This window comes from Colias croceus, chromosome 17 (genome assembly GCF_905220415.1).
Source record: "Colias croceus chromosome 17, ilColCroc2.1".
NCBI lineage: Eukaryota > Metazoa > Arthropoda > Insecta > Lepidoptera > Pieridae > Colias > Colias croceus.
In genome coordinates, this window is record NC_059553.1 from 2751443 (window position 1) to 2776347 (window position 24905).

The 24905-nt window shown below is 34.3% G+C and overlaps 1 protein-coding gene across 1 annotated transcript in view; it reads left to right on the forward strand.

The window, feature by feature from the left end:
• The window catches only part of LOC123699277 (atrial natriuretic peptide receptor 1), a 28561-nt gene that overhangs the window by 1513 nt on the left and 2143 nt on the right, over nt 1-24905 (forward strand). Inside the window, exons 2-20 of the mRNA XM_045646201.1 lie at nt 931-1114; nt 5321-5486; nt 11465-11548; nt 12072-12228; nt 13921-14040; nt 14520-14629; nt 15452-15640; nt 16022-16157; nt 16525-16616; nt 17049-17196; nt 18122-18203; nt 18366-18483; nt 19795-19962; nt 20180-20356; nt 20884-21040; nt 21504-21662; nt 22147-22330; nt 22718-22864; nt 23345-23537. Of these exons, the coding sequence (XP_045502157.1) occupies nt 931-1114; nt 5321-5486; nt 11465-11548; nt 12072-12228; nt 13921-14040; nt 14520-14629; nt 15452-15640; nt 16022-16157; nt 16525-16616; nt 17049-17196; nt 18122-18203; nt 18366-18483; nt 19795-19962; nt 20180-20356; nt 20884-21040; nt 21504-21662; nt 22147-22330; nt 22718-22864; nt 23345-23537 (2771 nt within the window). The remainder of the gene's footprint in view (nt 1-930; nt 1115-5320; nt 5487-11464; nt 11549-12071; nt 12229-13920; nt 14041-14519; nt 14630-15451; nt 15641-16021; nt 16158-16524; nt 16617-17048; nt 17197-18121; nt 18204-18365; nt 18484-19794; nt 19963-20179; nt 20357-20883; nt 21041-21503; nt 21663-22146; nt 22331-22717; nt 22865-23344; nt 23538-24905) is intronic.

Here is a 24905-nt window from a genome sequence, read left to right on the forward strand (position 1 = left end):
CTTCCCTGTTTCCGCGAATAGAAATATTTATATGACCTCCAAGATTACCTCGGATTTTGATTTTGCATGCTCAACAGTGTGTTGTCACTTAATTAATTCAATTTGAAATAAGTAAAATAATAATATTTACGCGGAAGCTTCTATAAAATACTACAAGCTCACACTAACACACACTAAATGTTCATATTTTTTAATATAATGTTTTTTATTCAGTTAACATGTAGGTAAGACATGAACATTTCTTTTTTTAATTATCTACATTAATAAAGGTATGTACTTACACAATGAATATTTACCTACAACAAATCTTTTAAAATTTTTCTGCATCGTTTTCTTAATGTTTGCATAATTTATATAGGGAGGTACCTACATAATTATAATGCAAAATGCACCGAAAAAGCTCTGGAAGATTTATCTATTTTGTCAAGTTTTAATTAATTTACGCAAAGTGAATCGTTCTCTTTTGTATAATTTACGGTGCCCTCATCACAAACTTTTACAATCCTATACAAACAAAAACTGTTTTGAAAATGAATTTAACTTAATGGGTCCGAGCGCATTAACTTGACGATCTCTCATCAAGGGTTAATGGAGGAGAATGGCGGGAATCGTGACTTGTTGCGTCACTCTTCATCTTATCACCCCATACAATACTGTAGGCATCCACTGTATCCACGCTTTCACAGTTTCAGTTTCCCGTCACGTCGCGGGAAGACGCACGCTTTCCCGGCTTTAACAAAACTACGTGAAAGCGAAACTTTTTGCTTAACCAACGATACAGAAAATACACATACCTAGACTATGTTCCATTTTTAAAAATAAACTATTTTAATCTACATCCAATTTCCCGCGTTCTCAGTTTGAATATTTTCGCAAAAAAAAAAAGCTTGAAAATGTATTTTATTAAATTATCACGCTTGGTTTTGTTAGTTTTTCTTTTGAAAAAGTCGTTTTCGGAGCGGACTGTTTATAAAGTAGGGGTTTTGATGGCGTCAAGATTAGATTCCCCTTTTGATTTGGAACGCTGTGGACCGGCTGTGGACCTCGCTCTTGATAAAGTCAATGAAAAGTTTTTGGCACATCATAACGTTGAATTACAGAAAGTGCAGGGAAGGTAAGTTAATTAATAATTTCAATATTTTTATTTTTGTAAAGTGTCTCTTGTTGATATTTAGTACTTAGTATCTTAGTAGTTGTAAATAGGAGCTATTGTGCTATGATTTGCGGTAATTCGAAATAAACATTTGCTGAAATTACTTACCATGTAATTTAAATACGGTCTATCATTTGTATTACAAATTTTTTTATTATAATATTTAATCTGAGTAGTTAAAAACTGAAGAAAAATAAAAACGATAAAAATAATATTATCTAACTAACTTATAAACTAATGAAATGGTCACCTATACAGACCTTGTCGTCACTTAGCAAATGTTTATCATTTAATTTCATTACCTAATAGAGAAACGGGAAACTTCGTCATTAAAAATTAATTTATCATACCTACACAGTCGAGTAAATAATCTTCAATTTGTAAACAAAGTTTCATAACAAAGGTCTTTCATGCACAAACTAAAGTTTTTTGGAACATAAATCTCTTTTAACTAACTTTGTGATCACATTTAAATTATAATCATTTGTTAAAAAAAAATGAAAAAAATTCATCCATTCAAAACAAATGGGACTAACCAGCTTTCAAATTAAAAAAAAGAATCATTAAAATCGATTCAAGAGTTCTATTAAACAAGCAAAAAGAAAACAGATCCTCGAGAACCTCCTCCTTTTTTTTAAGACGGCTGAAAATGAATTTTCGCATCCAACCGAGAGGTAAACTCATAAAAAGGTAAAGGTTTCCTGTCTCGCTATTTTGAGGTATTAAATAACATCATCTTTCAACACCATTTACGAAGATAACATCGCGGCTTCATAAAGTGTTCCAATATCTTATTATTCTAGCCACGTCGAGGTTTAGGAGTCATTATATTATATAGGATACATTATGGTATAAGCAATGGATTTTTTCACCTGAAAAATGTGATATTGTTGACTGATATTACCTAAGCCCAAGCATAATACAGTATACAGCTTATTGAGTATTGTGGCTGTTTACGTAGCTATTCGACCGATATGTTACAGTCATTTTAACAAAGGATTAATTAAATATAACATTGTGATTATCTATATAGCACGGTATTTAGGTAACAACCGTTTTAACTTTTAATTAGTTAAAATTTGATTATTTTTGAAAAGCCCACCAAAATTGAGGTAACTACAATGACGTAGGTACACCCCCACCAGTATGGTTTCATGCCACAGAGGAGCACCGAGGACGCCCTCTATAGACTGGTGAACCATATCAGAAATAAGAGGGAGGAGAAGAAGGTTTCTGTTGTGGTTTCGCTAGACATAGAGGGAGCTTTCGACAGCGCCTGGTGGCCAGCCATAAAGGTGCGGTTGGCCGAAGTTGGGTGTCCGGTGAACATGAGGCGGGTGATTAGCAGCTACCTGAGTGAAAGGGGAGTGAATGTAAGGTATGCAGGTGTGGAAGTAAGTAGAGAGACCAACAAGGGGTGCGTACAGGGGTCCATAGGTGGACCGCTCCTGTGGGACCTCTTGTTGGATCCCCTGCTGTGGATGTTAGAGGAGATGGAAGTGTTCTGTCAGGCGTTTGCCGACGACATAGTGTTAGTGTTTGATGGAGATACGGGTTTAGAAGTAGAGGTCAAGGCAAACCGCATATTAGCAAAAATTGACGAATGGGGTGTCAGAAATAAGCTGAAATTCGCGCCACACAAGACATGTGCCCTGCTCTCGACACGAAAACTAAAATATGACAAGCCACGACTTACAATGGGGAGTGTGGACATCCAATATTACGATAATGTTAAGATACTGGGCCTTATTATTGACGGCGGCCTGACATTCAACGACCATGTCGGGAGCGTTTGCAAGAAGGCAATCGCCCGCTACAAACTGTTAGCGAGAGCAGCCAGAGTAAGTTGGGGGCTTAACCCCCAAGTAGTTAAGACCATATATATCGCCGTTATAGAACCGACTATCTTGTATGCATCAGCAGCGTGGGCACCCACAGCGGAAAGGATGGGGGTCCGAAAGAGGCTCAACACCGTGCAACGAGGTTTTGCCTTGAAGATCTGCAGAGCATATCGGACTGTCTCTCTGAACTCTGCGTTGCTGTTGGCTGGGATACTCCCTCTTGATCTCAGAATACTCGAAGCTTCGAGGCTTTATGAGATCAAGAAGGGCGTGTCGCACCCGGCGGTGATGAGGGACAGGGAGGTGGAACGAATGGCACCCGCGATTGAGGACCCACATCCGGCAGAGCAGGTAGAGCTGGGGTTCGTCTTGGTAGATGAGGGCACCTATGCCGACGTGGTTGACAGCCACGTCCATAGGATCTATACGGACGGCAGCAAGATTGAGGGTCGAGTCGGAGCCGCCCTTTCTGTATGGGAAGGTGCGATCGAGACAAAGGCCATCAAGCTTGCGTTGTCGCCGTATTGTACCGTCTATCAGGCTGAGCTCCTTGCGCTCAAAAGAGCAGTAGATATAGCCTGCAAGAGTGGAGCGGCAAAGGTCGGTGTCCTCAGCGACTCCAGATCGGCACTCCAGGCGGTCACCCTGAGTTCCCCTCATCCCCTGGCTGTGCAAACACGGGCGGCCCTCCGAAAAGCTGCATTGCAGAGGCGGGAGGTCTCCCTGTTTTGGATCAAGGCGCACGCAGGGCTGAAGGGGAACGAACGGGCAGACGAGTTAGCCAGGGGGGCCGCTCTGGGGTTGAGGAGGAAACCGGATTACGATCTGTGTCCTGTTTCATTCGTCAAGCGTATCTTGAGACAGGATACGATTGGCGAATGGGATAGGAGATACGAAGTAGGAGGAACGGCCGGAGTCACGAAGCTCTTTTTCCCAAGCGCTGCTGCTGCATACAAAGTAGTCGGAAAAATAGACATCACACACCACACCACACAAGTACTGACTGGTCACGGCGGATTCGCCTTCTACTTGAACAGATTCAAGCTGAAGGAGAATCCGTCGTGTCTATGTCAGCCCGGAGTAGAGGAGACGGTTCCTCACCTGTTACTCGAGTGCCCAATTTTTGCAAGCAATAGATATGCTATTGAGCAAAAATTGGGCATGGCGATGACGGGTGAGAATCTGCCTTCCGCCCTGGGGGACAAGTGTAGGGATACTTTCTTTAAATATTGTAAATATATTGTAGAAGTAGTCAATAAGCGAAACAATGGCGTGTGATGTGATTCTGTGATATTAGTATTAGGATAGTTTCAACTTTTGTAGCATTTATTTTATTTACCCAGTATTTTAATATTTTTGACTTTGTATTTGTAATATTTTTAATTTAGTAATAATTCTATTTTTAATTTATTATGTAGCTGAAAATTGTGTTTTGTAAACAAAAAAAAAAAAAAAAAAAAAAAAATGAAAATAATGTCTCTGGACAATATTCCAGAGGTGGCGCGAACACCCTGTGATGGCGGGTGCCTTTAAAAAAAAAAAAAAAAAAAAAATGACGTAGGTACAATATAAATGAACAAGGTTTGGGGTGCGGGTTTGATTACTTGATACGCGCAGAGCTCCCCTTATATCCTCATTTCTCATCTGCTTAGAATTCGCTTGTATTTTACTTTTCCTTCCTTTATACACTCAGGAAACTTCCTGTAAGAGTTTTGTTTGTTGCGCATTGGCCTGAGAAATCGTATCTCTAATATATAAAAATCAATGCCACTTTTCGTTGTAATTCCATAACTCGAGAACGGCTGAACCGATTTCGATAATTCTTTTTTTATTATATTCCTTGAAGTACGAGGATGGTTCTTATGTAGAGAAAACGTTAATATGTACCACGGGCGAAGCCGGGGCGGACCGCTAGTTTAGTATATAAGTAGTGTATTTTTAAACTAAGTTTTTTTACCCTTTATAAACAGCTCCTAACTGCGACGAATTTGTATCATACACTTATGTTTCTATTTTCAATTATTATCTCTATCCCTAAGTACCTACTAATAAAGTAAACGTGAATGGAAGTTTTGTTTGTTAGGTACGCTTTCACGCCAAATCTACTGAAACGATTTGAATTTATTAAGTTACAAAGATAGTTAGAAACCCGAAAAATAATATCCCAAAAATCCCACTTACTGACTTTTCTATGAATAGGCTACAAAGCCGAGTGCGGAAAGCTAGTAACAAATAAAAGGGTAAGAATTTAGAAATCAACATTGCACGAGGCAATACAGATAGACCTTGAAAAAACAATATTCTATTTCCTCATATTTCCTATTAGCTACCCGTCGTGTTCGGGCGCGATAGCCCCAGGGCTGGCTGCTGACATGCACTTCAAGGACGACGTGATCGCCTTCATTGGGCCGGCTTGTGCGTTCGCGCTGGAGCCTGTGGCTAGGCTGGCGGCTTATTGGAACACACCTATTATTACTGGGATGGGAGATCAGGTATGGAGATTTTGTTCCTTTTAAGAATAATTTGAGCTTGGATAATTGGATTAGTATTTTTTTATGTAAAAAAGGTGCAAGCGACTTATTTTCTGGAAGCTCGTCGCTGCCTATGAGCGTCCAGCGAGCAGGAATTTTACGAACGTTATGTTCGCCCTTCAGAAATTAGTAATGCTATGAAACTAATTGAAGGTGTTGGGTGGTGTGCTATCAGAACAGTGAACTCTCAAGCTCTCAATTCTTAATTGGATATTAATAGTTCTATTTCCCTGAAAACAAAGGTACATACATGTAAATTCATGTAAATAATAAACATAATATTTAGATTTGATTTAAAGTTTCCAAGTAACAACAGAATTTGTATCCGTTGTATGACTTGTATGCTTTGTAGTAGAGTAAAATTAAGATGATACATGATACGTTGACAATCTCATTATCGTTAAAGTCGTTCATTATTCGATTCAACCTAGCTGAGCTAAGCTTCATTTAAAAGTGTGTATTAACCTTGGCCATCAGGATAACGAACATCTTGATTAAAACTTCAATGTCAAGCACGCGATCTTAATGAGGGTTTTAAAGTTAGTTCTTATAGCCGTGTTACTAGTTAATGATAAAGCTATTAGGAGATTTTTTCTTAGTAGTTAAATATGTAACGCACAAAACCAATTAAGATACATATAGGATATACCTAGACATGTTTACGAAAGAAAATGAGAATTTTCCGGAAGTCAACTTGGTAAAATAAACTTTGTGATAAATGTTTCTGGGTAGTATATATTACATAGGTATCGTTATTTGCAAAAAGAAAAGCTACGTTACTTTTCTTTTAGTTTTCACACTTTTAGATCAGAAAATCTAAACAAGGAAGTTGTTTACCTTTTTGCAGTGAAAGTTGTAATTGCTTCGTCAAAACTTTTCGACACAAAGGTTCGCAAAGGACATACCTTCACATTTTTTTATTTTTTAAAATTTTGAAGAAATAATCTGATTTGGCGTAGAACAATATTATGATAAACATAAAATATTAAAGTTTTTATAGAATACTAGCGGCCCGCCCCGGCTTCGCCCGTGGTACATATTTACTTTTTCTCTCCATCAGAACCATCCTCGTACTTCAAGGAATATAATAAAAAAAGAATTATCGAAATCGGTCCACCCGTTCACGCGTGATGCTGTGATGAAGGAAAACGGTTTCATTTTTATATATTACTAGCGGTCCGCCCCGGCTTCTCCCATGGTACATTTTTACGTTTTCTCTCCATAAGAACCATCCTCGTACTTCAAGAAATGTAATAAAAAAAGAATTAACGAAATCGGTTCTGTTGTTCTCGAGTTATGCGCTTACCAACACATTTTGCGATTCATTTTTATATTATAGAAGAAGATAAATACCTATCTTATTAATATTTTGCAAAGATTAATTACTATTCAGAATTCATTTAGATTTAATCTTTCACATACCTAACAATCGACTTTGTGAGTTTAGACAAAGAAATTATTTATTATTTTAACGAAGCTTTATTTTTTTCAAAATTTTAAATTGCTATACAAGGCAGGTGGGCATTTAACTTGACAAGATAAATACATCCGATTACGTGTAATTACGTCATGAATAAAGTATAAGTATACCCTGAGGAGAGGTCTGTTAGATTAATGAACTCTTGCCCTGACTTTTTACTAATCATGTATTTGATTAAAGAGGGAGATTAAATGAAACTTTGCTTCAGTGTAAGAAAGCTTCGGATTAACTTAATTATACTTACAGGTGAAGTTATCCCCTAGAGGGAAGAGCAGTAATTATTTTTCCCAATTCAATTACCATGCTCAACTTATTTGTTTTAAAAAGATTTTCCATACATAATATAACAAGATACTTAGTTGACTGTTGCAGTAGGTATTTTTAAAGTCAATAGCAAAAGAAAGGTAGACGAAACTGTTGAAATATGGGGAAATGTGGGAAAGTGGGGTATAACTGTTTATTTTGATACCAGAGACAGCGCGCACGAGCAACTTTGTCTCCGCAACTATTTTGTCTCTCCCATCAATTGTATGGGGAGTTGCGTCGCTACGTGCGCGCACTTTCATACAAGACCATGGGTGGGAAAGACAAAATAGTTGCGGAGACAAAGTTGCTCGTGCGCGCTAGCTCTAAATAAAATACATATTTGATTTGTTTGTAGTACGTTTACATTATTTTTTATCTATATTTTACGACTTTCGTTCCTTATATCATTTGCCAATGTTTCTTATAAAAAATCGAATAAATGTTTATCCTTTAACGAAAGGTTAACACGTGTCGTCTCGTAACAGAATTACAGAACATTGGCGTCAATTTTCTCTCGTTCGTTGATTCGTCTGCTGTAATTGTACGAGGATTAAATGTTTATTAAACAATTCGAAATGTAAATAATGGTGGGATAACTAAATCTTGAGCTGAATGTTTGTCGTGATTGCGATTGAATTTTGAGGGGAGAATATGAAGTTATTAATAAAGAGTAGTTCTGTAGTTCAAACGTTTGCTTTAAAGTGATTACAAACGGGTATTTTCAAGAAAATCTCTACCACTAATCCGTTTGGAATTTTGAGATTATAAGCCTATGGATGCGTAATTTTATGTTGATTGTACACCAATAAACTACATATTTACCTAATTGGAAATTTCTTGGATTATTTTATTGGAATATGTTTGCTTTGAACGGATTCAATTTTAATATGAACAAGCATTTAAATCTCTTTTTGTATTCAGGACCTATTTTCTTTATTAAAGCTTTTATACGTAGTCTAATATTGAGAGTAATTTTGAACAGAGTATCTATAATACATATCAATTAATGTTCAATTTGAAAGCATAAAAACCTAATGGAAAATATTTCTAAGAAGCCAGACAGATTTTATATATTTAGGAGGTTTTCAAAGAAGACTAAATCCATAAACGATAAATTATTAAAATAAACAATTATAATATGTGTGATCTATACATTATACAAGCTTTCTCAAAATTTTTAATCGGTTCATGTATGTATAACAACAAATTTACACAACTTGTATTCCAATGGGCCAAACCTACCCTGTTATGTTATTATAATAAACAGAAATAGGGAAAATTTCTCAGGAAAAGGTTAATATTTGCGCACAAAGAAGGCTCAATTTATTTTATGGAACACTGGCCGTTACCAGCCCAGTATTTGTTATAACTGACACCCTCTTTGTTTCTTTATTTGTTCCGCTAATAATAATTAAGCGGTTAACATGGCAATAAAAATTCTTCTAGTGTTTGTAGGCTGTGGTTGCGAATCTGTTTAGGTTTTCCTTTATTTTCTGCAGTGTAAAGGATGAAGTGGATCATCTCTTAACAATTTCTAATAATTTTATTATTTGTTTAAAAAAAACCTTTAAGTACAAAATACTTGTGTAGAGTTGCAATTTAACTGTACGATAAAAATAAATCAAAGACTTTGTGTTTCTCCTTAAAGCACTAACTACTTTTAAAACCAGGTCATCTGAATTGCTATAAATTATTACGTTAATAAAACTTATATAGTAGGAAATATTTAAACAAAATACATGTACTTTCCTGCTATTTAAGCTGAGCAATGTATCATAAAAGTTCCGACATCTTTGGATCTAATTGGGTTTCGGTAGGTCTCTGCACTCAGCAGGGTGAGTCCGACATAACCCAGGGCTCTTTCCCCGAGTGCCCTGGGTATGCTTAAATGCATTCTCCACTATAAAAAAAAAAAAAAAAAAAAAAAAAAACTATATAGGTTAAACGTTTACGAGAAGTTTTGGCAGGAGGTAACGAGTCAAACAATAATTAATGAAGTACGAGTATATTAATTACTAGCGGTTTGCCGTTTCATTTGGGTTTGATTCTGTTTTCATGAAAATTGGTTATTATTGGAACGTTATTTGTACCTTGCGGTTATAGTGTGTCGTTTACGTAACTATTGATTATTTTCTCACTTTGTTAACCCAAAAAATAGCAGATATTTTTTTTATAAAATTTAAATATTTCAGCTTTTTGCCAAAACATTATTACTTCAGTCATATTCACTTCATTGTGTTTATTTAAAAGAAATAATAACTCAAAATCCTTGAATAAATCACAGTCAGCAGAATAGTATTAATCATTATTATCAAGACAGATTCAACTTAATGAAACTATGGGTTGAATCATACCTGCATATATAAATATTTAATATAAATGAAAGGATCTACGTAAGTATTTTGTTGAAAAAATGTTTTAGTGTGAGTTAGGTACCACAAAAACATACGAGATATGATAAAAACTTTCTAACACAAACACCTTTCATCCCCAAACGTGTGCTTTCTAGAAGAGTTATCAACATACACTCAAGAGTTAAATAATACTGTTTTCCAATACCAAGAGCTTTCATCATCTAAAGCACACACATAAATCGGTCCATTTCACAAGTGCTGAGGTGCAACGTATGGTCAAGGGTACAAACTACAAACAAATCAGTGTGAAAGCGCGAGGGGCGCGAGGAATGTCGGCCCTCTGCGAACTTGGCATTGAGGTGCCGTAATGGGATTGAATTGTAATGTAATGAGGTGATGCTATCGGATGGGGTTGCGATTCGTTCCACATTACTTGTTACCAACTCGTATTTTTAGAAACGGGATCAGAATGTCCTTTAAATTCCTTTTGAAAGGACGTTTCTCGGTAAATAGAGTTATGAAAAAAACTTATTGAATTTATTGGTAAGTAAAAGTGGATCGCGGTATGTAAAGCTCTTAGGTATATTATTTTCTTTAATTTACTTTAGTAATTACTTTTAATCTCTGACGCAAAAAGCGAAGTGATATTATATAATGAAAAGAAATGTTCAAACAAAAACAATTTTAATTTCACTAAGCAAAGAAATTTCAATTAGTACGTTATTACTATGCTTTCCCTTTTCCGTAATTATTGGGATTTAATTTTGCTTTTAAGTGGATAAGTAGGTTATTATTACTCAAGAAAAATGCCGTAACAAGTAAAAAGTGATTCCGAGAATTGGGTCAAAGAAACAATGGATTTCTTAAGACTTAGACTTAAGACTTACTTGTTTTATATACACTTAATCAAATGTTGTGACCGTGACCTACGCTGGTCTTAGATGTGGGTGGCTTATAGAATTGATGACGTGCTACCAAGCCAATATAACAACAAGCAAATCTAAATTTAATACGCATTTAAAGAACTAAGAAATAAATTGAAAGGCCGTTTCTGTGAAAATGTACTTTTATGGTTTCGAAATCGTTTTGAAGATCGACTTTTATATTCTCAGTATCGGGTGTAGTGTGCCTATCTGTATTAAAATTTTCCCGGTATTGTTTCGCATTGAATTGACTTGAGCAAATATCTAATATTTTCTATAATATTTATTATTTAGCTTTACTTTAAATTTAGCTTTAGGTACTTTTTATATATAAATATATATAATAGTCTTTCTAAAGATTAAATTAAACTCAAAGGTGTCCAAATAATACTTGAGAGGAGGTAAGGGCAAGCTACTTTGTCATTATGATATTCTGAATTGTGCCTCCAAACGGTACGCGTAGCCTTATATAACCTTTCGAGAACAAAAGTTGAGTCTCTCGACACAAGGATCTAAGCATATATGTATGATTTCTCATTGTGCTCTTGTTCAAGATCAGAATATATTTGTGGTTTTACTTTCCTAAGTTCTTATTATTAAATTCGTAATATTTGAAGTGTAATTTTTCTGTTGTACGTAAGTAGGTTGTTATAGTCTCGTCGTAGTATATTATTATTAGTCTGTGGTCTCGTTTAGTTTATCAGTACCGTATTGCTTCGTAGAACTAAGCTGCACTTACCTACAGGTTAATTTAAATATCTTTTATTGTGAAAAGTAAATAAAGTACAAAATTAAACTTAGGAAAATTTGCAGACAGGTAGAGTACATACGCCGGTATTTGACTAAGCATTATTATAACTTTTTTTATTCTCGTAGCCCCCGTCTGAAGGCGAACTCGCAGCTCCAGCAAGTGTGGTCAGTCGAATGCATAGATTACGGAATCTTCGTAAAGGAACCAGAGTAAGTATACATTCATTATAATTTATTACAATGCCAATACAACTACTTACTATGTATTTTTTAATTTGTAGTATTTTTTTTGATTAAATTAACTTATTAGGTACCTATTTGGAATTATAATTAGAACGGACGGTCTAATACAATTAACTTTTCAGTTCGTATTGCCTTAGAGAGTTATTAAGTTGTGTTTATTAATCACTCACGCTATCCAATGTGGACTCACGTATGTGGATTATTGTGAGTCGTGTGCATGGTATGATCACGTGTTTAGACTCGAGTGCAGTTAGACTTTCAATTGCGTTATAAATTGATTATAAAGATAATAATGTTTTGTAGCTTTAAAAGCGATAAGGAAAATAATTAAGGTTAAAGTGAAAGGAAAAAATTTTCAGCTAATTTTTTAACAACTTGACTACATTCTATTTTAATGACACCTTTGCAGATTGTTGATTATTATCGTAAGAGTATTTTTTGGGGAAAAAAAATTTAATTCAACTATTTTTGTGTTTATTGTTAGCCCCAGACGTTATTCAACGACAAGGGCAAGTACCCCACACTGACTCGTATGTCCTACTGCCAATGCCGACTGCCTCGTGTCTTCACCAGCGTGTTTGAGCGGTTTGGTTGGGCCCATGTCGCCCTGCTGCTAGATAAATCTGACCTCTTCTCCTTAACTGTTGGTAAGTTTGAAATAAAAATATTATTCTACATTTCTGCGAAAAAATTTAATAACATTTTAATTGTCTGTGGATAGTATAAAAAACATCGATAGTAACATAAGTTACATATGATCCAGTCCTATTAGTCTAAACTGATGATTATTTACATACATTTATTTTTATTTTTATTTGATGATTTACAGCCCCTCTTCGACAAATGGGCGATAATACTGAAAGATTTTTTTCAAATCCGACCTATACTTCTTTCGATTAGCGCGTTCAACTAAACAAACTTAATAATAATATTAGTAGACTATCTGAAAACCTATATGAATAATTATATAGGTATGTAAAACGTTGTAAAGTGTGTAATGAAAACATTAAGACACTCTTTAACATGAGAAAATTTACATTTTAAGATGATTACTAGATATGCTAAGTGCAGTTCTATTTGCGGGATTGCGTTTCATACCACCATGATATCATATTTGTATTGTATTTAACTGCAATACTTTATTATACGCATATATATACTTATTTATCGACGAATATTTCAAAATATAGTATTCATATTTAAAAGAAGAAAAAATTAGTATTCATATAGTATTCAATATGCATGATTCAATCATTAAAATCAATATAAAACTATTTATTATAGCGTAATTTGATTAACTAATCATTTTGCAAGTTGTTTATTGCCATTATAATAGACAAGCGATAAATCTATTGAAACAACAGACGATAATTGAGTGTAGGGAATCCCTATTTACCTAAGATAATTGAAAGGGAATATAACTGAACTTGTAGACGTTGAAACAAGAGAGTTTATAAAAGCAGAATAAAAATTCAAAGACTTTACACGTGTTCTGTATAATTCACAAGTGTCCCTCGCTGGGACTGTAGAGCGTTATGATATTTTATACTCTGTCGTCTCTGTACATGTATTTTACACAATTTTATTTGATACCTTGTCGCAATATAAAATATTAAGTGAGGCTAATATTACATGACTATTTTTTGCTTACTAGCGAAAGTTTTCAATTAACATTTATAATATAAGTATTACGTCATCATCCTAACAAGAACATAAAATAAATATCTAAGTATCCGACTAACTAGGAATGTATTTAAATTTTAAACATTTCACATGGTTTACAATAGTCAAGACTTATTGGTAAGAGATCAATATATCCATTCCAGTAATTGCAATTCGTTTGTTTGCTACAAAAGCTGATAATATATTTGCAAGTCATGGTAATATTATGAATTTCTTAGTTGACTTAGATTTATTTGTCTAGTTATTTAGGTCTTGTATAATTAGAGCTATTGAGTACGCATATGAAATAAAGTCGTTATATTTGGAATATACATATACATATATGTATAACATCATAAGTTTTAATAATTGACAAAATTCGTTGATTGGTTGTAGCAACATATTTTCGCCTTTCTGAGAGTGTATACAGCTAAGTAAACAACCCTTCCTCGTCCTTTAAACAATGCTCTATCTCGATTCTGTATATCATTTAAGGGACAACCTGAATAAATCATGCACGCTTCCCAAAAGGTCACTTGTACCTACATGCTATAGAAAATACTCCGAATAATTAAAACAAATATTTATACTTTTTTACATATGTGTACTTTGTACATACGAGTACATGTATACACGCAAAATGTCTAGTAATATTATGAATGGGTTGATATTTTTAGGTAAGAGCCTAGAATGGGGATTACGAAAAGAAGGGGTTTTGAAAGCTGTGAGGGAATTAGATGGGAATGAACGTGAGTCCTGCGAGGCTTTACTTCGAGATGTCAGCATGTATGCACGAGGTAAATTCATTTTAATATTCATATATTTTATGAGAATTCATTTATTTCTAATGTTTCCATTCTTATAATGTATTTTTAAGCATCACTGGGTTATATTAGATGGGTCTCATATTTTGTTCGCAGCTTCTATTTTAAGTTGACACATGTTTTATCGACGATATTCCATCAATCACTGTCCATTAAGTGAGAGGCTTTTCTGTTTAAAAAATTCTAATATATCTCTTATCTTAGCTATTATTCATAATCATTTTGAATGCATATAGTCGATTACTACGATTTAATCTTAAGAATTCCGATTATAAGCTTATAATATGAATTTGATTGATATTGTTCAATAAAATAATGATGATATCAAGTTTTAGACCGAACCATTAAACAAAACCAACAATGCAATCTAAAATCAACTCCAAACGTAACAAAAAACAACGCTCCGTACCGGAGCTTTAAAAGCAACAACACAGTTTATCTCGTTTGTCCAGTGGTGATCCTTAGCGTGCGTGGCTCGTTGGTGCGCGAGTTCCTGCTCGCCGCGCACTCGCTCGGCATGACGAGGGGAGACTGGGCATTCTTGGATGTTGAGATATTTCAGGTGGGTTAGTGAGTTTATTGGAAGGTTGTTTTGCTTCTTAAAATTGCTAATTTTTTTAATTATAAAGCGTATTTTGTTGGTATTTATAGAAAGGGGCTTTTTATGTCATAAACAATAGGTCACCTTTTTATCTATAACCACAGAATACATAATAGTAGCTAAACGCTATAACTACTGTTTTAAGTTAAAATGATATTGTGTATAAATGTGCTATTTATTAGTCAACTTGTATTCTAAGAAATCTTGTTTGTGCCTATAATAATAAAAATTTTATTCGATGAAAATAATCAAGTTCCAGGAAGAGTTAAATTAATTGACGAAATTTCCTTGTTTCTTTTTTTTGGTTTTTATTTTAGATAGCTTATGAAAGTGTAGGTTTAATTCCAATTGTATTATTTAAAAAAATACCCTTATATGTTTATTGAAACCAATCATAAAAGTTTTTAAGTTATTTCGTTCCGTAATATGGGGCACGGAGCTACAATCATGTCAACTCTGTAGCACATTTGGCTACGTCATGCGTCTACGAGAAAGTGTAACTCATAATATCATTAATTAATCACTTAGGTGTGCAGTATTAAGTTATGTAATTAGTAAGTAGGTAATACAGGAATATTATTACGCGCTCGCTCTGGTGTTCGTAACACAAGGATAATGAATAAATCGTTAAGAAGTCATTAATTTAGATGTTAATACAATTTTGTTCCATTAGTGTACATTAACCCATCGAGCCACGAGCGGCCCGATCCGACCACGACACAATAGATTTTCTGTTGTGTCTGTGATTCCGGGGGCTGAGTTATTAAAGAAGTTTTTATTCAGGGTGGGTATTGGGGCGAGACGGGCTGGGCAGCAGGTGATGAACGAGACGCTGCCGCCCGCGCGGCCTACGAAGCGTTGCTACGCGTATCACTCAAGTTGCCTACTGGTGACAGGTTCGACGAGTTCGCGGATACCGTGCGGAGTATGGCGAGACAGCATTATAATTATACGTTCTCGGATGGAGAGGAGGTTTGTATGTTATTAGTGGAGAGTAGAATAGTGTTAATAAACTTAACAAAAAATGATTACTATTGAGATATGATAATATTTTGTTGTTTTAGCAAACTAACAATCATTAGAAAAATCATTGAATCATTGATTATTTTTTTCAAATTGTTACAAAATTGAATTAAGATTTGTCTTAGTTACGACTTTGAGTTAAATTTGAAAATCTGTTTCTTTCTTCTAATTAGTTTATTCATAAACTAAGTGTTACGATAGTACAAAAAGTATATTGCAGAATCTAGAGAATATTATTACAGAGAAATTTCTAAACAAATAAGTCAGTGTTTATTATATTACGACAAATATCTACTGCACATATCGATTATATTAAAAATCCCCATAAAGGTGAACTTCTTTATCGGCGCGTTCTACGACGGCGTGTACTTACTGGGTATGGCGCTCAACGAGACGCTCACTGAGGGGGGAGACATCCGCGACGGGAGAAATATTACTCGACGCATGTGGGGTCGGGACTTTCATGGTGAGTGAATGTTATTTATGTTCAAATTTCAAATTATTATTTGGCATGTTCATGTGTATACTGTTACAGCGTACATCTTTTCAATCTATCAATGAAACAGTTTAAAGCATATAGGTACATAATATAATTCACAAGTCGTAATTGTTAAGTAATGGGATTTAAGAACATTAAAAATATTTATAACATATCAAAATTAAAGCCGATTTAAATTTGTAATTTAATTATTCACAATTAGGTGTCGTTGTTTCAAATCCTTCCATTCAATCGATTAGCCAAAATAGACAATTTTAAGTATGATCTTGCACATACACATTATGTTTTAAATAATTTAAATTAAATATTGAATAAAATTTTATATTATGCTCAGGTATAACTGGACATGTTCGGATAGACGCAGTGGGCGACCGAGACGCTGATTATGCAATACTCGACTTGGATCCTGTTACTGGCAAGTTTGAGGTAAGTAAATTGTATTTATTAATAACAAACTATGTTTTTTACAAATATTTTAATTACTTAAATAATATTTTTATATGTTCATGAGTATATTTATTTTAATTTTCTAAAATGCCGTAAGACATTGATTATGTGGCTACTCCATGATTAATGGTAAAAAGTGATAAGTATACAATACCATGGAGTTTTATAATATAATTGATTGCTTCTAACTATTATTACATTTCTGTTCCGCAAATGTTCAAGGTCGGTGGTAGATGCTTATCATCAAAAGACACACAAAATTGATTGTCCGCTTTAACAAAAAATAATTATGAGTTTAACGAGTGTGGGTCAAAATCGATTCTAAAAGAGTCTAGTACATACAAACTTACAACCATACAAGTAGCTAAAAAAAGCTCTTAAAAGAGTGCTAAAAATGAAAACATAACATAGGTGGTGGCATTCTACCACGGTCTGAACATGAGCTACAAGGCTGTAGCGGGCAAGGCGATCCACTGGCCGGGCGGCCGCCGCGCGCCGCCGCCCGACAAGCCGCGCTGTGGCTTCCTTGGCACTGATCCTATTTGTCAGGGAGGTACGTGTATACTTAGATGCTATTTTTTTGCAGCGGAGAATATGTTTTTGAAATATAGAACTATAACAGCAAATTTGTCTACGTAATTCAGTTCTACGAGAGTGCTACGAGTTTTTGGAATATAAAATTTAGAATCTACAATATATAAGGGTGATCCTATTTGTCAGGGAGGTGCGTGTACTAGTACTAAGATACTAATAAATTTTACAGTGGTGAATATGTTTACGAAACCTATAACTATAAAAGAAAATTTGCCTACGAGTGCTACGAATTCTACAATAACATAGTTTGAAGAAAATTAACAATGTATAATATGAAATGTTCTATTTTAATTGATAAAAAGTAACCAGTAAAGAAACCATCTTCTTTAAAGTTGGTTTCTTCAAAAATATTTCATCGTAATAAGAAAATATCTATGAGAATTCGTAAATAATAAATATACAAAAAGAACAGATCATTTTTTCGAAAAGATATCTTAGTATTCAACGTGTTTTTATTAAGGGCATGAATAGAAAGGTACTTTTACAATTTAGGTACAAACCGGAGTCAAGATTTCGAAGAACTATTATAATTTATTAAAATTTTTGCACTTACAATTCCACAGCAATGTAGCGCTTTATATCGCGTTCTACGAGAACGCTACGGAGCTACGAGATTACACGTCATGTCATAATTTCTTCTTACTTGTTCTAGTATCGTGTAATGTTGCCTTTTCTTATCCGTGGAGTTGTGCTTGTTGAAATATAATTTTTAGACAGCATTTTTATGGCCATTTTATTCTTTAGATGCTATGATGATATTCGATAGACTGATAATAATAATAATAGCAAAGTGAAGGATTTTTCATTTCTAAGATTGAAATATTTACATTACACAAAAAAACATATTACGTTAATTACTTACGTTTATTCCTTTACACGCTGCTCAGAAGCGCAAACAGTCTTATTATACTGTTTCATTGGGCTTGCTGTGTTTTTTACAATCGCAGTAACAGCCTCTTGTTTTGCATACAAGTAAGTATTTTTAGACATAAAAAAGACGTGAGATGTATGTATGTAAGAATGAAATATTTCGTATTTTTATAGCTCTACGTAAATGTAGAGAAATATTTAATCGATATATTTTTAATTTCTATGAAAAAGATTAGTTATAGCACTTAAATTGTTTATGTATAGATTGGTGAAAATAGATGCCGAATTAAACAATACAGCGTGGCGTGTGAGGCCCGAAGAGGTGCTCGTAGAAGTGGCTACTGGGCTCGGAGCTAGTCCAGCTCTACATAGTATTAATGAAGTTCTTAAGGTAAGTAATTAAAACTACATGGGACTTATTTCTTTAGCAGGTGTTCGAGTTAAATGCTTCTATAATTTTTAAATTCCCAGTAAAAGGACATGTTAATATTCCTTCTGGGAAATGGGTAATTGCTTTAGTTATTTAATTGTACACATAATTTCCTCGATACGAAAGGTTAGAAAAAAAATATAGAAATAAAGTTCCATTCAATCAATTAATTGGATAGCATCGTTAAAGCCATTGTATGAAATGAATGAAGTTAATTTAATTTAACACTGGCTAAGTGCATTGTGTTTTATTGTTTGTTCCTCGTACCAATTACAAGGAGCCTTCGGGTAATTGAAATGAAAAGTAATTCAATTATTTTGTTATCAATTATCAACCTTTGTGTGAGGAAGCATCGTCTTCTATCATCTTTCTTATCAGCTTAAAATACAAAATTAAATATGAACGTATCACTTTAACACGTCCCTTTTTTGTACTGTATTAAACATCTAATTATCTAATCATTTGTCCAAAATATATCTTTACTATTCCCACTTTCCTCGAACTTTAGTGCCATCTAAAAGGCACCCGGGACTCATTTTAAGGGTTTCTGTGAATGGACGTTTTAAGATACGGTATAATAGAAGAATACCTTATAGTTATCAACCTACTTACTGAATTTATATTTTTTTTGGTTTTTATGGCATTCAAATGCTTTATAAATATAAATTTATAAAGAATAGAAAAAATTCGATCACGAGGCGGGACTCGAACCCGCATCCTTCGCGCCATTCCGGGGCGGATGCCTAACCAACTCAGCCACTCGTGACCCGCCTGAGCAATCGAATTTATTCTACTCTTTCAGTTTTATGTGTCTTAAGGGACACACCGCGCGCCATTTTTTTTGGTACCAATGATACCTAAAAAATTATAAATTCAACAAAAGGTCGTGTCCCATCGTTACAATATTGTATTCACTGAAAAGTGCTTCATATTGGTTGAGATGGTTGTTAAATCATCTCAATAGATGGCGCCCGGTGTGTCCCTTAAGACACATAAAACTGAAAGAGTAGAATAAATTCGATTGCTCAGGCGGGTCACGAGTGGCTGAGTTGGTTAGGCATCCGCCCCGGAATGGCGCGAAGGATGCGGGTTCGAGTCCCGCCTCGTGATCGAATTTTTTCTATTCTTTATAAATTTATAAACCTACTTACTTATTATTATTTTTGATTATGATCGCTTATTTATCGATTTGAATAACCTTTCAAAATTCAAAACTACTTATTTCCTCTGTGTGTTTGCCAACAAATGATGTTCTTTCTATAGTTATCCCTTGGTTGGAACATTCGCAACACAAACGCTTCACCTGTAGCGCCGTCGCTCACACTGTCGTCGTTCACCGTCGGTTTGTATAAGGGCAACCGCGTCGCAGTGAAGAAAATACATAGAAAGAAATTGGATTTGAATAAAAAACTGTTGTGGGAGATAAAACAGGTATGTAATAGTAGAAGATTCGTCCAAGCGTGATTTAAAACAAAAAGCTTGTCTCTATAAGTGGTGGACTTGTATAATATAATTTTAATAATAATAATTAGGTCGTTCAAGATTTTTAACTTTTAATTTACCTTTTTATTTAATTATGAATTTTTATGACATTTACAAGTTTGTTTATCAAGTTCGCCATGTTCACTTCCACTGACCGTTATTTTAGGCTCGCAACGTATCACACGAGAACACGGCGCGTTTTATCGGCGCGTGTGTGGACTGCCCTTTAGTGTTCATACTAACGGAGTATTGTCCTAAGGGCTCGCTAAAGGATGTGTTAGCTAATGAAGAGCTGCAATTAGACTGGAATTTTAGGACTTCTCTTGTACATGATATTGTTCAGGTATGACCTCCTATTTAATTGATTCTAAGTGTATGTATATTTGGGAGTTAGATAAATCATTTTACAAGATTATTGTATATCTGCAAGATATTCAAGATTGTATTTCTGCGCATAATTTTATTTATTTTGGTTATATCACATCGTTATGAGCTCATAAATAAAACCTACGTGGCACCGTATTTCGCGGGTCTTGACCAAACAACGTTTGTTTCAGTTATTTCAATCATTAGAAGTAACATAGAAATAGTAGTAGGAATAATACCATATTTTTATTTCTTGAACACCTTGAACAGTTTGTAAACAAAGGACTATTATTTTTATATCTCTCAACAGGGCATGTGCTACTTGCTCAGTGGGCTGGGCGCACACAGTGAGCTGCGCTCGTCGAATGTCTCATCAATTACATATAATTATTTCGTTATAACATAGACTTAGCTAAATTTACAATAACATTTTTTTTAATTCCGTTAACATAGATAATAAGGTCTATTAGGTATAATAATATTTTTATTAACATCTCTACACAGGGCATGTGCTACTTGCACAGTGGGCTGGGCGCGCACGGCAAGCTGCGCTCGTCGAACTGTCTCATCGACGGGCGCTTCGTGCTCAAGATATCGGACTACGGGCTCAACACGCTGTGCACGCCCACTGATCTCATTAAGGACGACTCGTACTACTATAGTAAGCCACAGTATATCCTCACAGCGATATTTGACCGGTTTTTATTCTCGCGTATTTAATTCCTCAATCAAAATTGGATCTTCCTAGTAGGCACTGTGAAAACCCGATTTTTGTCAGTTGAATTCAATTTTCAATCGACAAACACGTGTGAAATAGATCGTAGTGTGTGATGTAGATGGTAGTGTATATTGTAATTTGTAGGGGGCTAAAAGTTCTGTGCTTTAATTTTATTATTTCCTGCATCTCTTTTTCCTGAAAATTTCTTAGTTTATATTTCTTGCAAATAATAAGCAATGAATTAATCATAATGAGCAAGTATAAGCGTTAAAATATTCCAGTTAATAAATTTACATAACATAAAGTAACATTTTTTAATAATATTAAAAATTCATTTATTAAATACCTACATTATTGATTAAATATTAATGTCAACTACTAATTAATGTCTTTAAACGTTTACTAGAGTTACTATGGACGGCACCGGAGCTAGTAGCGGGCAGCGTGTACCCGGGCGTGCTCGCGTCGCTGAAGGGCGACGTGTACAGCTTCGCGATCATTCTCGAAGAGATCGTGCTCAGGGCGGGGCCCTTCCATCACTTTACACCCACTATGACTAATAAGGGTGAGATTTTTGTGTTTGGTTATGGAAAAAGTTAGATATTTGTAACGTAGCAAATTGAGTATATTTATTACATAAAAAATTGTTTGGTAAGGCAAAATTCGTTACTTCTACTTGGTATAAGAAAAAATAATTCTATTTATGTAAAAAATGTTGATATTTTATTCATATTATATTTTTGCATCGTTTTATAGTTTCGTAGCTATCTCGTAGCTACAGAGCTACGAGAAAGCTACGAGCTAAGAATTTTTTTTATATACTTCTACGATGTCTACGACATTATAAAACGTACCTATCGTCCTATCATACAATTATACACTGCTAAAATAATTTAAATAATTCATATTGCATTCCATTATTCGAGAACAAACATTAAAAATCCGTACTTTAATTTACATAACAAAACACAACCCTTCTATATATACATGGCTTCTATAATTTAAACATTCGTTCCAATATTCGAAAACCAAATTCAAAATTGGAACAGAAATCGTGTCCCGCGTGTGCGCGCACGAGACGCCACCATTCCGTCCCGTGGTGTGTGCGAGCGAGACGGGTGCGCGCGGCGCGGCGGGCGCGGCGGCCGAGCTGCTCGAGCTCGCTGAGCGCTGCTGGGCTGAGGCGCCCGATGATCGACCCAGCTTTGATACTATCAACGCGAACTATATCAAGTGAGTATATTATGTACACTGTGGGATGTTGGATTACATTCCTTGGTGTACAAAGGCTGGGGCTGCACTCTCTGCACTGCACGTTTGGCGGAGGCGCTGAGCAGTGAGCGATACTATTAATGCAAATTATGTACATATTATCAAAATGTACAAAGTGAGGCAGCCTATTTGGAAGTCACGATATCTTTTGTCGGCGATATAGGTATTAATTATATTATACCTATATCGCCGACAAAAGATTATTTAATTATTAAATTATCGATATTTCTGTTATTTGTGACTGAAGAAAATAATGAATTACAGAACTTGTAAGGGAAAACGTAATTTTTTTCAATGTTGATTGTGTTATGTTTGATTTTATTTTATTAAAATTGCCCGTTTTGTCAGAGGCTATTGCGACAACCTAATGGATGATCTCCTAAGTCGTATGGAGCAGTACGCCAACAATTTAGAATCACTTGTGGAAGAAAAAACAGAACAACTCTCAATGGAGAAGAGGCGCTCTGAAGAGCTCTTGTACCAAGTATTGCCAAGGTAAGTTTTATTTTTAACAATTCGGGCTCATACTTCTTAGAAAATATAATATTTCAATAAAAATTCACCGAATTTAATAAATCAGAGATATTTCGACATTTATCATAATAGATTTTTATGCATATTATAATATTTTTTTAAGACTTATTTTCGTAATAATTGTTTTATAGGTTACTATAATCAAATATTAATCTGAGATAATAATAAAATAATATTCCGTGTTATAACTGTGTTATTACCGACACTGTCTGTGTTGTTTAAATTATCCCAAATTAGAAGGGTCAACAGGACGGTGTTTTGTGAAATTAATTGAGTAGTTAAACGTTTCGAGATAATTTATTTATTGTTATAATTTTCTGTTCTTCATGAATGAAATACGTTTCTTAAGAACACACACAAAAACAAGATACAACATATAGATTAAATAAATTAATTATCTGCTATTAATTTCCAAAAACATAATTTTCACCCCAATCCTAGGCCAGTAGCACAACAACTAATGGCTGGCGAAGTGGTCCAACCAGAAAGCTTCGAATGCGTAACCGTATACTTCAGCGACATAGTTGGTTTCACTGAACTGTGTGCGGAATCCACGCCGATGCAAGTTGTTGATCTGCTGAACGATTTGTATAGTACGTTTGACAGGATTATTGGATTCTATGATGTTTATAAGGTGAGTATATGAGAGTTATGCGTAGGATAAATAAATAAATAAAATAAAACTTTATTGATTGGTTATGTTGCAATTATGTAACCGTGTGTGGAATGATGTTACAATTGCATAACCTTGTGTGGGTTGATGTTACAATTATTGAGTATTTGAATAAAAAAAATTATTGTTTTTTTATGTATTTTAAAACCTTATTATTAATAATATTGATATTTAATGCAAAAAACTCAAAAAAAATTTTTTTTCAATTAATTATAAGCAATTAAAAATTGATGAAATTTAAATTAAAATCACGTGACTATAAACGCGCCATGACTGGTCACCATAGATGTGACGTCAAAATGTTATAGTTGTATACGTTTTTGTATCAACTGCAATGAGTGAAAACTAACATTATGACGTCACACGCGTCCGGGTGACGCTTCGGGAGTTGTCGGTGTGTTTTCGGTACTGGATTCAAAGACTAATTTTTATTTTGAAATAACTTTAGAATTATTGCAAAAAAAAAATTAAAAAAATAGTTTTGTTATAAAACTAATATATAATCTTTCCATTTAGCACAAAAAAATTTTTTATTCAAATACTCAATTGTGGGTTGTGTGGGGTTGACGTAGCAATTGCATAAGTTTGTGTGTGTTGACGTTACAATTACGTAACCTTGTGTGGGTTGATGTTACAACTGCGTAACCGTACAGTTGTGCCAGAAATTGCAAATGCGTAACCGTGTTATAGTACTGCGTGATCCTTTGAAGTTCTAAGCCTAAGGTTATGCAGTTGTAATACTTTTAATGAATTAAAATAATTCCAAAATTACGATATATTTTGATATTTCTGTTTAGTGCATTTTATATTACATATTTGAAATCCATATACCCCATAAAAAACAAAACTCCGTGAAAAATAAATTTTCTATGCATAATAAGATGACGAAAATAAATTCTAGGTAAGATTTGGTAACGGAAGTACCTCACTTCTCGCAAAATATGAACAGCTCGAATTAGTTTTCATTAACCCGCGTTCTTCAGACAAATGAGGGTAAAATTTTCTCCCCTTTTCATCTTTCAGGCGGTACTAAAATAGGCTTCATTTTCCTTATTCTTATTTATCGTCAAGAAACTGAAATGTATTTTAAATTAATACTTTCCCAGCTATTTGAAAACACAAAAATTGCATTTATAAAGATACCTAAATTAATTTTAGTAGTTTAAAGTTTTTTTTTTTTAATATTATAAAGTTATTCATAAAAATGTATTGATGTGAAAATGTAGAGCTGTTAAATTTATATGTATGTATTTTAAACTTTGATAACGGAGTAGACAAAACATATTAGACAATCGACAGAATTTGTCTTCAAAAATATTTCCCCAATAA